Raw genomic sequence first — 13433 nt, forward strand, 5'->3', positions numbered from 1 at the left:
AAGAACTTATATGTATTTATAAGAAAAACTCTTAACAATTTAATAAGAAAATGGGAAAAACCAAACATTCATGATTTATAGAACAGGAAATACAAATAGTTAATAAACCTCTGAAAAATGTTCAAATATTAATAATTTTTAAAATAACACAAAAAATAAGATCCAATTTTCAGCCATCTAAGTTGCAAGCTTGGAAAGATAATATTAAATGTTGGTGATGGTTCAGCGTATGTATTTGCATATCCTGCTGATGAGAGTATAATTTCATGCAGCCTTTCTAAAAAGCGTTTAGAAAAACGCTTCATACTTTTCTAATGTGTCAAGTAATTTACCCTCCAAAAATCTGTCCTTGGGAAATAATTAGAAATGCTATAAAGGGTCGGGCGTAGTGGCTCAGACCTGTAATCCCAGTACTTTGGGAGGCTGAGGCAGCCGGATTTCTTGAGCCCAGGAGTTCGAGACCAGCCTGGGAAACATGGCGAAACCCTGTCTCTACAAAAAATACAAAAATTAGCTGGGTGTTGTGGCATGCGCCTGTAGTCCCTGCTACTCGGGAGGCTGAGGTAGGAGGATCCCTTAAACCTGGGAGGCGGAGGTTGCAATGAGCTGATTGCACCGCTGCACTCCAGCCTGGGTGACAGAGCGAGACTCCGTACTTTTATAATAATACGATAATATGTAGTAGGAAATAGCTTAAATATTTAATATTTGACAAATGGTTAAATAATTATATATCTGTATGATGGATGTTAAAGTCACTGAGATTATTTTTTGAGAATTTTTAATAATGTAAAATGCTTAAGCATGAAGTATAAAAGGGAAGATGTGAAACACATAATCTAGAATGGTTTCAATTATGTAAAATATATATGGCAGAACAAAAATATTAGAAGAAAAAATTCCAACATGTTAACCATAGTCTTATCTGAATTATAGGATTATAAGTAATTTTCATTTTTCCATTTTATATTTTCTGTATTTTTCAGAGTTCCTACAATTAATATGTATTGCTATTATGAAAATGTTGTCTGTTTAAAAAAAGAATTTCGAATTCTAAGAAAGCCAGTTGAGTGTATGAGCTGATGATTCACATAAAAAGGAGATATAGAAAGCAAATGCTTGCAAAAGTTTTGGCCTCACAAATAACGGAATGCAAATTAAAATAAATATGAGATATCACCTCAGATATTTAGAAGAACATTTTTACTGTTTATGTAAAATACTAAAGTGATCTTAGGATTTGTATTCCTTATGATCAAAAGTATGTGACTGGCTCTAGAGCTGCCCTGCCCTGTAGAGTAGCTGCTTCCCACCTGTGGCTATTTAAATGTAAATTTTAATTCAGATAAGTTAAAAAAATATAGAAATTCAGTTCCTCAGTTGCACTAGTCACATTTCAAATGTTCAGTAGGCACCTGTGTCTAATGGCTACCATATTGGACATCACAGATATAGATGATTTCCATCATTATAGGAAGTTCTGTAGGACCGTGCTGCTCAACATATGGTAACTTATTTACCATAGACGATCATCCTTGGAAGGGTAGCAGTCACTTTTAGAGCAGAAGAGAGGAAGGACATCATATATGCAAGGGGAGAAATTCAGACACAATTGTATCTAGAAATTTCACTTAACATCTGCTTGTTCAACAAATAATTTTAGAATATCTGTTATATGCTGAGGTGCTGCATGTCCAGTGGTGAGCAAGACAGAGTTGTTCCTGGTGTCCAGGAGCATATATTCTAATGGCAGAGACAACATTTTACTTGCTCTTCCCACAGAAACGTTGATGGCTGCTTCCAACTTCAGTTCTTTGTGAAATGTTGCCTTATACAGAGATACCACCAAGCTGTTTAAATGAACAGGAATCCTTGACCATCCTCACCCTGCCTGCTACATTCCCTGTACCACTTGCCCTGCTTTATTTTTCTCTAGTCTTTTTCTTTTCTTTATTTTTACTACTTAGCATGTTATATATTTATTAATTTGTCTATTGTGTGTCTCTCTTGATTGAGAGAAAGGGTCTAATAGAGTAGGGACGTTGTTTTGTTTGATTCATTGTTCTAACTTCTAGTCCAATATGTAGCTTCAATTTAATAATTTGTGTCCTTATTACGTCTGACAAATATATAGTAAAATTCATCTGGAAGTAGAAGAAGACAAATATTTCAAATGATGGATTTTTTTTTTTCTTGGAAAAGACAGTGATGGTCAACTTGGTTGTTTCAAGTTGTGAAACATATTACAGATTGGGAATCATTTCATTCTGTGGAGTTAGGTTAAAATATATTTTTTAAAAATCCATGGAGTATATTAGAGATTTGGGGAGAGATTTAGGTACTCAGTAGTGACACACTATAAGACAAACCTCAGGTAACCTAGGAATGAAACAGGAATTAATATTTAATAAATGTTTTGAGGACAATTGAATATCCGTATGGAGAAAAATTAATCAGAATTCATAAATTAGGTCACCTTCAGCAACAAATTGCAGATATTTTAAAGAGTTAAAAACTAGAATAAAAATGTATGGACTATTCTTTTCTTTTTAAGAGGGAGTTTTTTTCTTCTTTATATTAAATACTAATAAATAGTAATGAACAAAATAAATAACAGTGCCTGAATGTTGAAAAGTAGTTTACACAATGAAATATAATGAAATATTCTAAATAGAATGCAAAAATACATATGAAATGACAATTGAAAAGAGCTCATAAAAATATGTTAAACTCATACTAAATGTGCAGTCATTAGGTTTTTGGAAAATGGTTTACAGGGCTTGAATTGTTTGTGTATGACAGAAGATAGAAATGAAATGATTCCATGAAAAAGAGGCCAACCTTGTTAACAGCAAGGGAAATGAAAAATAACTTTTAGGTATAATTAAATTGATAAAAACAATTATAATTTACTGGTATAGCAGTCAGTTCTCCTAGGAAACACATGGCACATTTCAAGAAATGAGGGCAGATTTAAGAAGGGATAGGAGAGTACTGAGGGATTTTACCACCTCTAGACCCTGAAGGCACATGGAGCAGGCATTATTACTAGATCCTGGGGAAAGCCTGGAGACATGGAGGAAGGGCTTCAGTAGCAGCTGTTTCCAGAGAACACAGAAGCCCCTACAAGGAGAGGGAGATGGGGATGGAGGCAGAGGTAGAGTAGGTGCCTGACTTCTTTCTCTCCCACTCTATAATCTCCTGCAAGAGCCTCACATTAGCTGAATACAACCAGAGCCCCAAAGCAAAAGCTATTTGGTGGTAATAAGGGACCATCCTGTGTATCTGTGGATAGTTTGTTGATAGTATTGTAAATTTATTATTTTAGAGGATCAGCCCAGCAAGCAGTATAAAACTGTCTACATACCCTCATCTGGTGATTCCTCTTTTGGTGAAATATGCCAAAAAAATCTGAAAGTGAAAACAGTAACTTTGCACAATTCTTTATAATAGCAAAAAAAATCACATCATAAAAGATGAGCAAGAAGGAAATAACTAAGAAGATAAGAAAATGATTTGTAATATTGGTAATGTGTACCTCAACTCATTCCAAAAATGGATTAAAGCATGATGGTGCATTAGAATTATGGAATAAATATAGCTTTTTAAAGTAAGTGTTTAGATAATGGCAGTACATGAAAGTGTTTTATAGGAAAGAATGTTATGTGAATATGTGCAAATGGATTAAAACTTTTAAACTATATGTATTGCACATAAAAAGATCATTTGATATGATGTAATTTTACTTGAGCCATGGCCAATCTATTGTAAAGAGAAAATAAATTAAAATAAAAGAAAATAAAGAAATATTCATATGTATGAGGATCATTTTCCTGAAAAATTTTAAAAGATTTTAATAAGTGCTTCCTACATTTCTTGGCTGTCCATGATATTGTAATATAAGATGCAAGGTGAAATGTTATCATTCATAGGGGACAGGAAAAACATCTTGAAAAATTATTTGAATTTCTTGTTTAAATGAACTGAGGACTAGGTTCCACATAGCTTTGTAAAACACAGACTTTTCATAACCCAGGATTTTGAAGAAAGTCTTGATCCAGAAATAGATTATTTTTATTAATCCACTGACTAAAAAGCAAATTTCTGGGTGGTTTTTTGGCAAGTGTCCAGTTGCAGAAAATGCAGTGTGGTATACTCTAATGACTCCAGAGAGTCCCACACAATTGCATGAAATGTCACTGAATGAGGGAGGTCATTTGTTTTGGTTGTGATGGAATTGGTCTGCTACCTCTTCAACTTTATTATATTTTTAACCTATGTATCAGAAAGGTTCACTGTAAAGCCAGTGTTAGGAAGATACTAAAAGAAGTAAATCCTAATTCTTATCCATCATAGGAAGATCAATTTTATATTAGATCTGGGACCATGTAAATTAAATTAAATTTTAATCCTAGGTTAGATGTTCCAGGAATATAGCCCAACCTAAAGTTAACCTAAAACAAAATAAGAGTCCTTAATCCCTCTTTCATTTAAAAATTTACTAAATTATTCATTCATTTCACAAACGTTTGTTGAACATCTTATGTATGCCAGGCACCATGTTATATGCTGGAACAATAACTAGAAGGTTACATAATTTGACATAATTTATTTCCGTTAATTGCACTGTGCCTGCAGTTATCCTATGAAATTAGATACCCTAAAAATCTTTAAAAACAAAGTCAGGTAGGGGTCAATTAATAGATGAGGAAAAAGTGAACTGCTCAGATGGGAAGTGACTTAGATGCAAAACAAACCCTGTTCTCTTTCTCCCGCCTCCATTTGGCAAATGCTGACATTAGTGCTCCCAGATCTCAAAACAAAAGCCCCGGGACACATGGTTTGAGAAGGAAAATTTTCTCTTTTATGAATTTGTGTGAAAGCTTTTAAAACAATATCAGATTAAGTGACATTGACTTATTCTTTTAGTTAAGCACCTTATTGAAAAATTTTTAAAATTACATAAAAATTTGGATGGTCTAAGAACATCTGGAACATCTGGCCACCATATTACCCACCACAATTTTGTGAAAATTTAAACTTTCTTTCTCTGCTGCAGTTTTTCAGTCTTTTCTAACATTCTCTGCCCACCACTCCCACTTCTTTTTCTTTTTATCTCTATGTTTTTCTGTCTTTTCACCAGCCAACTTTTTTTCATGTGTTTTTAATTAGGTATCTTAGCTTTTGCAATTTGTTCATGCTGACATTGAAATTTACAGCAAAATGCAAAATGACCAATTACTGCCTCATTTCATCAGATGTAAAGATCAGAGCAGGAGCCAGGGATGCTCTTTTCTGGTCTTTCTCCAGCTTCAGCGTTGTCTCTTTGGCTGAGTCCACTCTGAGAAGAATGCACGCAAACCTATACTTCCATACTTCTTAGATAATCCATGGATGATAACATCAAAATTATTGGGAAGGGTTTGATTTATCTTCTCCTACCTTTCTGTTTTCCTCTCCAGATGCTTTCTGTGTTTGTGTCCTCCAATTTGAGTGAGGGTTAGGAGTGAAAATGGTTGGAGTTACTAACTATCATTAATCACCTTTCTTACACTTAGAATGACTGTTTCGTCTTTGGTCTCTTACACTGAGTGGAAAAGTGTTCTCCAGCAAAGCCAAGCTTGGAGGCTGAGGGAGAGGTTGGTGTGCAAGAGAAGGGAGAAGCAAATTAAAAAGAAGAGGCTGGGGGTCTGTGAAAGAATTCTGGTTTCAAGGCTGAAATGACAGGCTAACTTGATGGAGAAGCTACTGAAGATTGATACAATTTTCATGATTTCAGGCTGAAATGCTTCTCTTCTCAGCAACTTTAAAAAGCAGAAGAAATGTTACTGACAACTATTTCAGGACAATTTTTAGGTGGTTCCAATACTGAATTGTGGTTTAAAAATGTGATAAAACATATTGAGTTGTTTTATTTTCTCTCCAGGTTTGCAACACAACTACAGACAGGAAACATGCAGACATCTTTTTGGAAAAGTGTGTTACTGAGTCAATAATGAATATTGTGAGCGGCTTCTTTAATTCTCCCTTTTCAGACAATAGTACCAGCCTCCAGGTAAGTCAAACAATTGCAAAGCATTCTGTTGCAAAGAGTTTCTCTTATTTGAGTAGGAGAAAGTTTTTCTGGTCAGGAAGTCATTTCCTACACTTCAGATGTTTATTCTTCTCTTATATTATTTACTATTATGCCTCTTTCTGAGTTTACCAAACTTTACTTTAAATAAAAAGACCTCATCTTTACATTGAATTATTTTTCCTTTTTCTCTAAGCAGACTAAGAACTTCATATCTGTATGTTGATTGCCAGGTGTTGAAATAACTGCACAATTAATTCTTTAAATGATAGACATTTTGCCCCTAAAGTTTTACTTTAGTAACTTATCCTAAAAGAATTAACAAAGATTTATATACTAAAACTTTTAATTCAAGTATTTATAATACTAAAAATTTAATCAATTAAACATCCTTAAAAGGAGGAAAAGCTAAATAAATTATATCTGTAGGTTGGTTTATTATATAGTAATTAAAAATCATGTTTTAAAGGGAAAATTGATGACCAAGAAAATAAACATGAAGTAATATTAGGCCACTGAATTCCATTATAGTATCATCCAAATTTGTTTGTGTAAAGAATACATGCATCAAAAAACTCAGAGAGTAAATATCTTCAAATATTGATACTGTATCTCTATGTTGTAGCATTCTTGATGATTTTCATTTCTGTGGTCCACAAATATTCTACAGTGATTGTGTATAACTCTTCTAAAAATATCATTTCAATTATACTTTCTTTAGGGAAAAATTTTAAACTATTAGATAGAACCATAGGAAATTGTTTCTGTAGTTCAAAATGGTTGTCTCCTCTACTTGCCCATCATATGAAACCAAAACAAACCAACCAACCCAGAAACACCTGCTTATTTGCTCATGGGAATAAACCATGGATTATAAAAGATATTCATGTTATTGGCTTCAGGAAATGGCATATTTTTCTGATTAAGAATATAATTAAAATGAAAATAATCAATTCCCTATAGTGTGTAGCATGTTGCCTCTCATGAAGAGAGTATCTAATAAATGTTTCATGAATGAGATATTTATTAACTAGCACTGAAACGTGAAAGATTGTATTTTATTTTATTTTGATGAACCTTTCTGAGAATGCATAGATGCTACATCAGGGCTATTAATGGTTTAGCATCTCTTTTTGCCTACCTTCTTTCTGGTTTTAGACACATCAGCCAGTTTTTATTCAGCTACTGCAATCTGCCTTCAGAATTTACAATTGCACCTGGCCAAACCCAGCACAGAAAGCCTCAGTGGAATCCTGTATCAGAACTTTGGCTGAAGTGGGTAAGTCATAGTTTGAGTTTTACTTATTTTTACATTTCTTGAAGAAATTAGGTTTTTGGCTAATGGGCAACACAAGCAGCTTCCCAATTTACAACTTAAGAAAACCAGTATGTTTTCTGTTAAACTGAAGAGCAGCCATCAGCAAATGATTCTGAATGTTGCATACTTTTTGGGAGGAGGATATAATCATTATATTAAAAATCTTAAATTTAATATTATTGCATATGGAACTTTAATATGGCTCAGTCAGATTTTAGAGGATTTTAGTTAATTGTTACCTCAGATTTCACTATGGAATTGTCTTGTCTATTAAGTGGCCTGACTTGCTAATACCTTCATATGACATAGGACTTTTTGAGGGTCTTGTAGTTTTCCAATTTTGTTTGAAGTGTGTCAATATTCAAGGCTTCAGAAATTACAAATGAAATTGAAGGCAAGGGCATTACAGCTAAAGGAAGGTGAGTAGATTCTAGAAGAGTTTCTCATAGATTCTTCTTTGTGTATGGGGGTGGGGTGTCGAGAGAGAGAGAGAGAGAGAGAAAGTTAATAAGTTAATTAGGGCCATTCCCCCAATGGTGGAGGGGAGAGGAGAGAAGAAATGCACACTTGGCTGTACTGAACAAAAAAGGAAGAGCTTGATCATCCTTTCAACTAATGGTGGCTCTGCAGACATTGGGAAAGGCAGTTTATAGCGTATTTCATTATCAGTCATCATCACTGTTAACATTTGTTGAGTACTTACCATGTGCAATGCCAGCCATTTACATGCATTATCTCATTTAATCCTTAGATAGGTTTTAAATTATTTACATTTGATAGTTAAGCAAACAGAGAGTTTTATAGGTTATGTAATTTGGCCAGGGTTATAGCATGCCTCAACAAATATGTGAGAAATGAATAAATGACTTAACTAATTAATGACCATTTAAAATGTTTTTAGTCATTTCTCCCTGTTTGCAATTTGACCTAGGTTATTTTATATTAACAAAATTTAGTGATAGCCCCGATTTTGATTTGAATACATTGAAAGGCAGTTATAACCCAAGAGGCTCAATTGAAAATTAGTGGAACTAATAGACTAATAATACAGTTGACTTAAGTAATTAATTATAAATGAGTATTATACTTAACAGACTTTCTGTATACCACAAAAGAGAATGTAATATGAAAAAGACGTCATTATCAATAGCAACAAAAACATTAAACATCTAAGGGTAAACAATATGAGAGAATAAAATTTTACTATATTGAAGGATATAAAATATTTTAATAAATAGAGAAACATAATTTCTTGATTGGAAAATTCAGCTGATAAAGATGCCAGTTCTCCTCAAATAAACTAATAACTTTAATGTTTCCACACCTGGAACCATTCTTTGCACATACCCTCCTCACCTCAGAGCCCACATGAGCTGGGATCCCCCTTGGTGGGCCACACCCCACAAGGATGCTGTCCTTTTGCAGCTTGGCCTCTGCTACCCTCCTATGGAGGGGCATTGCCCTCATCTCTGGTCTTAGTCTGTTTTGTGTTTACTCTGTTTTGCACTGCTATAACAGATTACCTGTGACTGAGTAATTTATCAAGAATAGAGATTTATTTCTAACAGTTCTGGAGGCTGGGAAGTCCAGGATGGAGAGGCGTGCATCTGGTGAGGGCCTTCTTGCTGCATCATCCCATGCGGGAAGGCAGAAGGTGGAAGGCAAGAGAGGAAAAGAGAGAGAGAGAGAGTGAAAGGAAGGGGACTAAACTCATATTTTTATTAGAAACCCACTCCCAGGATAATTAACCCACTCATAACAGCATCAATTCATTTATGAGGGCTCTGCCCTCTTAAAAGTCCCACCTCTCACCTCTGTTTTATTGAGGATTAAGTTTCTAACACACGAACTTCGAGGGACACAATAAAGCCATAGCACCTCCCTTGGGCTGGTGCTAGGTCAGGCTGCTGCTCTGCAGGGGATCCCCTTCACCTGGCTTGGCCTCTACCTCTCTATCCTGGGCCACTCCTTTGCATGGATACACTCCTTGACTGTAACCCCCAACCCAGGCTGCTCCTCGCATGGACACCCTCCTAACTCCACTTGAGTTCTGATTCTCTGCAGGCAGTCCTCCTACATAGACCTTCCACTCCCTTTTGGGTCCCCACATTCTGGAGCGCCATGGCTCTTTTGCACATCTTACCCAGCACGGACACTTACTGCTCTGCGCTCCTCCTAAAGATTTTAGAACTGAATGGTGTGGGAGGGGAAGTGAAGAGGTACAGGAAGAGGAAGTGGTCACAGTATGTATCGTATCAAGAATAAAGAAGGACACACAAAAATAAAGAAGGAGAAATAAAGAAAGAGAACCTAATTTTTATTTTAAAAGGATGCGCAGAAGAAAGTGTTCAGAGAGATAAATAAAATTTTAATATTGATTATCTCTGAGTGGTGGATGGATGATGTGTGGATCTGGTTTTCTTCTTCACACTTTTATGTAATTTCTGCTAATATATTACTTTCAAGTTATAATGAAACAGCAGTAAATGTATTTTTATTTGGGCCAAATCAGTTAGGAAACACACTAACCAATAAAAGATAAAATCAAAGGAAAAGCAAAGAAATATGATGGTGTTAATTTTTACATAGGAATACATTGTCTTAGCTGCTAAGTATTTTTCTTTCAGTATTTCACATATTAAGGCAGTCTCTTCTCTTTTTCCTTCTTTCTCTCTCCTCTTGTTCCTCCTCCTCTACCCCTCAATATTTAGCAAACGCAAGGCAGGGAAATACCAGTTGGCCCTACACAGGGCATAGCGGGCATGTTGTTGATCACATGTATACATTGAGAGAAAAAGAACTTGGAGCCACAACTGAAATTCCATGTTGTGACTGCTTTCTGAATTCTGACTTCAGTGATACTCACTGTGTAATCCAATCAGTTCATGCATAGAATTGCAGAGATTTGGGGGCTTAATATAGTTACTGAAACTATATTAGTCTAAATACATCTTTTATTTCTAAGTAATAAGACTCCATTTCCTACCATGTCCATACTGGCCAAAGCATTATAATTTAAGAGGAAATTTTAGTTCCTTTTCGTATGCTATAAAGACATGTGTGATAAGTCTAAAAAATAATTATATCGAAGGGTATAATCAAGATAGGTGAAGAGTGAGGTTTCCATATCAATCTCAGTTTTCTCTTTGTGAGAAGGCATGCCTTCTTCGTTTTCCTTGTTGGTCCCTTCCATCTGAACAGCTAAGGCTCTGGAAATTCTGTCCCCACTCTCCTTCTGCATTTGTTCCTCCCCTCCCCTTCCCCGCATCATGGCCTCATTAACCCTTCATTACTTTCTTCTTGGACCACTGCAGGAAATTAATGTTATCTCCTTCTGTCTTTCCTTATTTAGATAAGCCCGATACCAGAGTAATCTTTCTGAAGTGAAATTCTTTGTCGGTTTAAAAAATCAACACTACATCCCCAACCTTCAGCAACATCCCTTTGCCTAACAACCTAAGGCTAGATTCCTCACTGTTACATCTAGGATGCCCCCACATGGCTCACACTAGCTTTCTCGAGTTTCCACCATTGCCACTCCTCAGCATCTTTCCCATTACTCAACTTTTTTTCTGCTCAAATTCCTCCATAGCCACCCTTGGCTCCTACATCCAAATCTGAACTCACCCCATTCGTCCACGTATGCCTTTCTTAGAGTCTGTGATATGGTTTAGATGTTTGTCCCCTCCAAATCTCATGTGGAAATGGGATTCCGATGTTGGAGGTGGGGTCTGGTTGGAGGTGACTGGATCACGGGGACAGATCTGTCATGAATGGTTTAGCACCATCCCCTTGGTGATAAGTGAGTTCTTGCTTGGTGAGTTCCCGTGAGATCTGGTTGTTTAAAAGTTTGGGACTTGCCCCGACTCCTTGCTCCTGCCCTCGCCATGTGACCCCGTCTGCTCTCCCTGTGCCTTCCACCATGAGTGGAAGCTTCCTGAGGCCTCACCAGAAGCTGGATAGGTGCAAAGGCCATGCTTGTATGGCCCGCAGAACGACGAGTCAGTTAAAACTCTTTTCTTTATCAATTATCCAGCGCCAGGTATTTCTTTTTAGCAACACAAGAACAGCCTGATACGGTCTCATTTCATTCTAACTTACATCATCACAAGTACTATTCTTGTCTCCCATATTAGATTTTGATGGGCAACTATAAAGCAGCTGTCAAAAAGAAATTAATAGAAAGTTGTTACCTAGGATGAAGGTGAAAAGCAGATTCTGCTTAATGATGATTAGACTGTATGCTTTTTGGTTGTTTTTGGACGCTGGTCATAGAAACAGAGAACCAAAGTGGAACACATTCAGAAGTGAACCCTCAGTCGTCAAGGGATCTAAAATCACCTCACTTTAGTAATTGAAAACATTTGAAATATTTAGACAAAGAAAAGAAATCTGAGGAGGAACACAATAATTATTTTTAAACTTTTGAAGGTTAGAATCGGCTGTTTTTTTTTTTAACAGGTTCCCAAAGACAGAATTATAACTCATATATGGCAGCTGTAAGAGGCAGGTTTCTGTGCTACTTGAAAAAGTAACTCTTTTGCAGTTAGTACTCTTTTAAAACCTTAGGGGTCACAGTGGATTCTTCCCTTTTGTTTACTCTCATTAAACACAGCAGCAAATTCTGTCAGACCCATTTCCAGAATCTCTCTTTTTCTTTCTCTTGTGTCACCCTTGTCCAAATCTACCATCATCGGACATGGATGACAGAAGAGTGTCCTTACTAAATGTGCCACTGCAATCCATTGCCTGCACAGTTGTTAGAGGATCTTAACATGTAAACCTGAGCATGTCACTCACCCACTGACAACTCCCCACTGCACTTACAAAAGCCCTTCCTCATCTGAGCTGGTCTAGTCTGACCTTTTCCCATCACCCTCCATCTCCTCCAACTCTGCTCCATCCACACTGACCTTCTTTCGGAGTCTCATCTGCTTCAGGCATTTCCTCACCTGAGGACATTTGCATATGCCATTCCCTCTGTTTGGATCCTCTTCCTGGAGAATGTCACTTGCTGGTTTCCTCCATCAGTCAGATCTCAGTTCAAAATATAAGCCTTGCTCAGTGAAGTATTCCAGAACACCCCCCATGCAGTGTCTCAGCTTCTTCCTGCTCCTTATCATCTTAGACCATTTCATTTTCCTCTTAGCTCTTGTCACTATTTGAAAGCAGCTTGTTTGTTTATTTATTGCTTCTTTGTTGTCTGCCCCACCCCCCTTTAGCATGTAAATGATAAAAAGAGGAACTTTCCTTTCTTCACCACTGGAGCCTGAAAGTGTTTGTTCTTGACTAAGCAGATTAATAAGTGTTTGTTGACTGACAATAATCCATAGGCTAGGAGTTTCACAGAGTGAAAGTTAGGCTTAGAAAGGTTAAGTAACTTGTCCAATTAATAAGTATTTGAGTCGGGTTTGAAAGCCAAGTTTCAGCCAGGCACGATAGCTCATGCCTACAATCCCAGCACTTTGGGAGGCCAAAAACAAAATTAGCTGGGCATGGTGGTGCACACCTGTAGTCCTAGCTACTTAGGAGCTTAAGTGGGAGATCTTTTCTGCCCAGGAGTTCACAGCTTCAGTGAGCTATGTTCGCACCACTACACTCCAGCCTGGGTGACAGAGCCAGACCCTGTTTCTAAAATAAATAAATAAATAAATAAATGAAATCCAAGTTTCTTTTGAGTACGAATTTTATGCTTTATCATGTTGCCCCAAAAGTCCTGTCTTAGAAAGTCCTAACATATAAACTAGAACTATGGACATTTGGCTTACTGGAGTCAAAAGACAAAATTACAACAAATTTTATTTAAAGATCTAATTGCCTTTTATTTGCCACTATTACCATGTCAACCCTGTTTCTACTACTCTCGCCAATACTTTCAACATGAAACTAGAAATTTAGGTTAAGTCAGACCAAGAACCTTCAAAGCCCCAAGTAAGGAAACCATACTTAATTTCTGTAACCAAAAATAAGGACTGCAAGATCTTATCGTACATCAACTGAGTGCAAATCAATCACTTTAATTGAGCTAACTCCTTCCTAGAT

The 13433-nt window shown here is 36.4% G+C and overlaps 1 protein-coding gene across 2 annotated transcripts in view; it reads left to right on the plus strand.

Annotated features, from left to right (window-relative positions):
* The window catches only part of ITPR2 (inositol 1,4,5-trisphosphate receptor type 2), a 506436-nt gene that overhangs the window by 249881 nt on the left and 243122 nt on the right, over positions 1-13433 (plus strand). For both annotated transcript variants that reach the window (XR_004665727.3, XM_003828909.5), the window contains exons 33-34: positions 5927-6055; positions 7232-7352. Coding sequence is in view for 1 of the 2 variants with exons in the window: in XM_003828909.5 (XP_003828957.3) it covers positions 5927-6055; positions 7232-7352 (250 nt within the window). In the remaining variant the exon portion in view is untranslated. The remainder of the gene's footprint in view (positions 1-5926; positions 6056-7231; positions 7353-13433) is intronic.

The sequence above is a fragment of the Pan paniscus genome, chromosome 10 (genome assembly GCF_029289425.2).
Source record: "Pan paniscus chromosome 10, NHGRI_mPanPan1-v2.0_pri, whole genome shotgun sequence".
Lineage (NCBI taxonomy): Eukaryota > Metazoa > Chordata > Mammalia > Primates > Hominidae > Pan > Pan paniscus.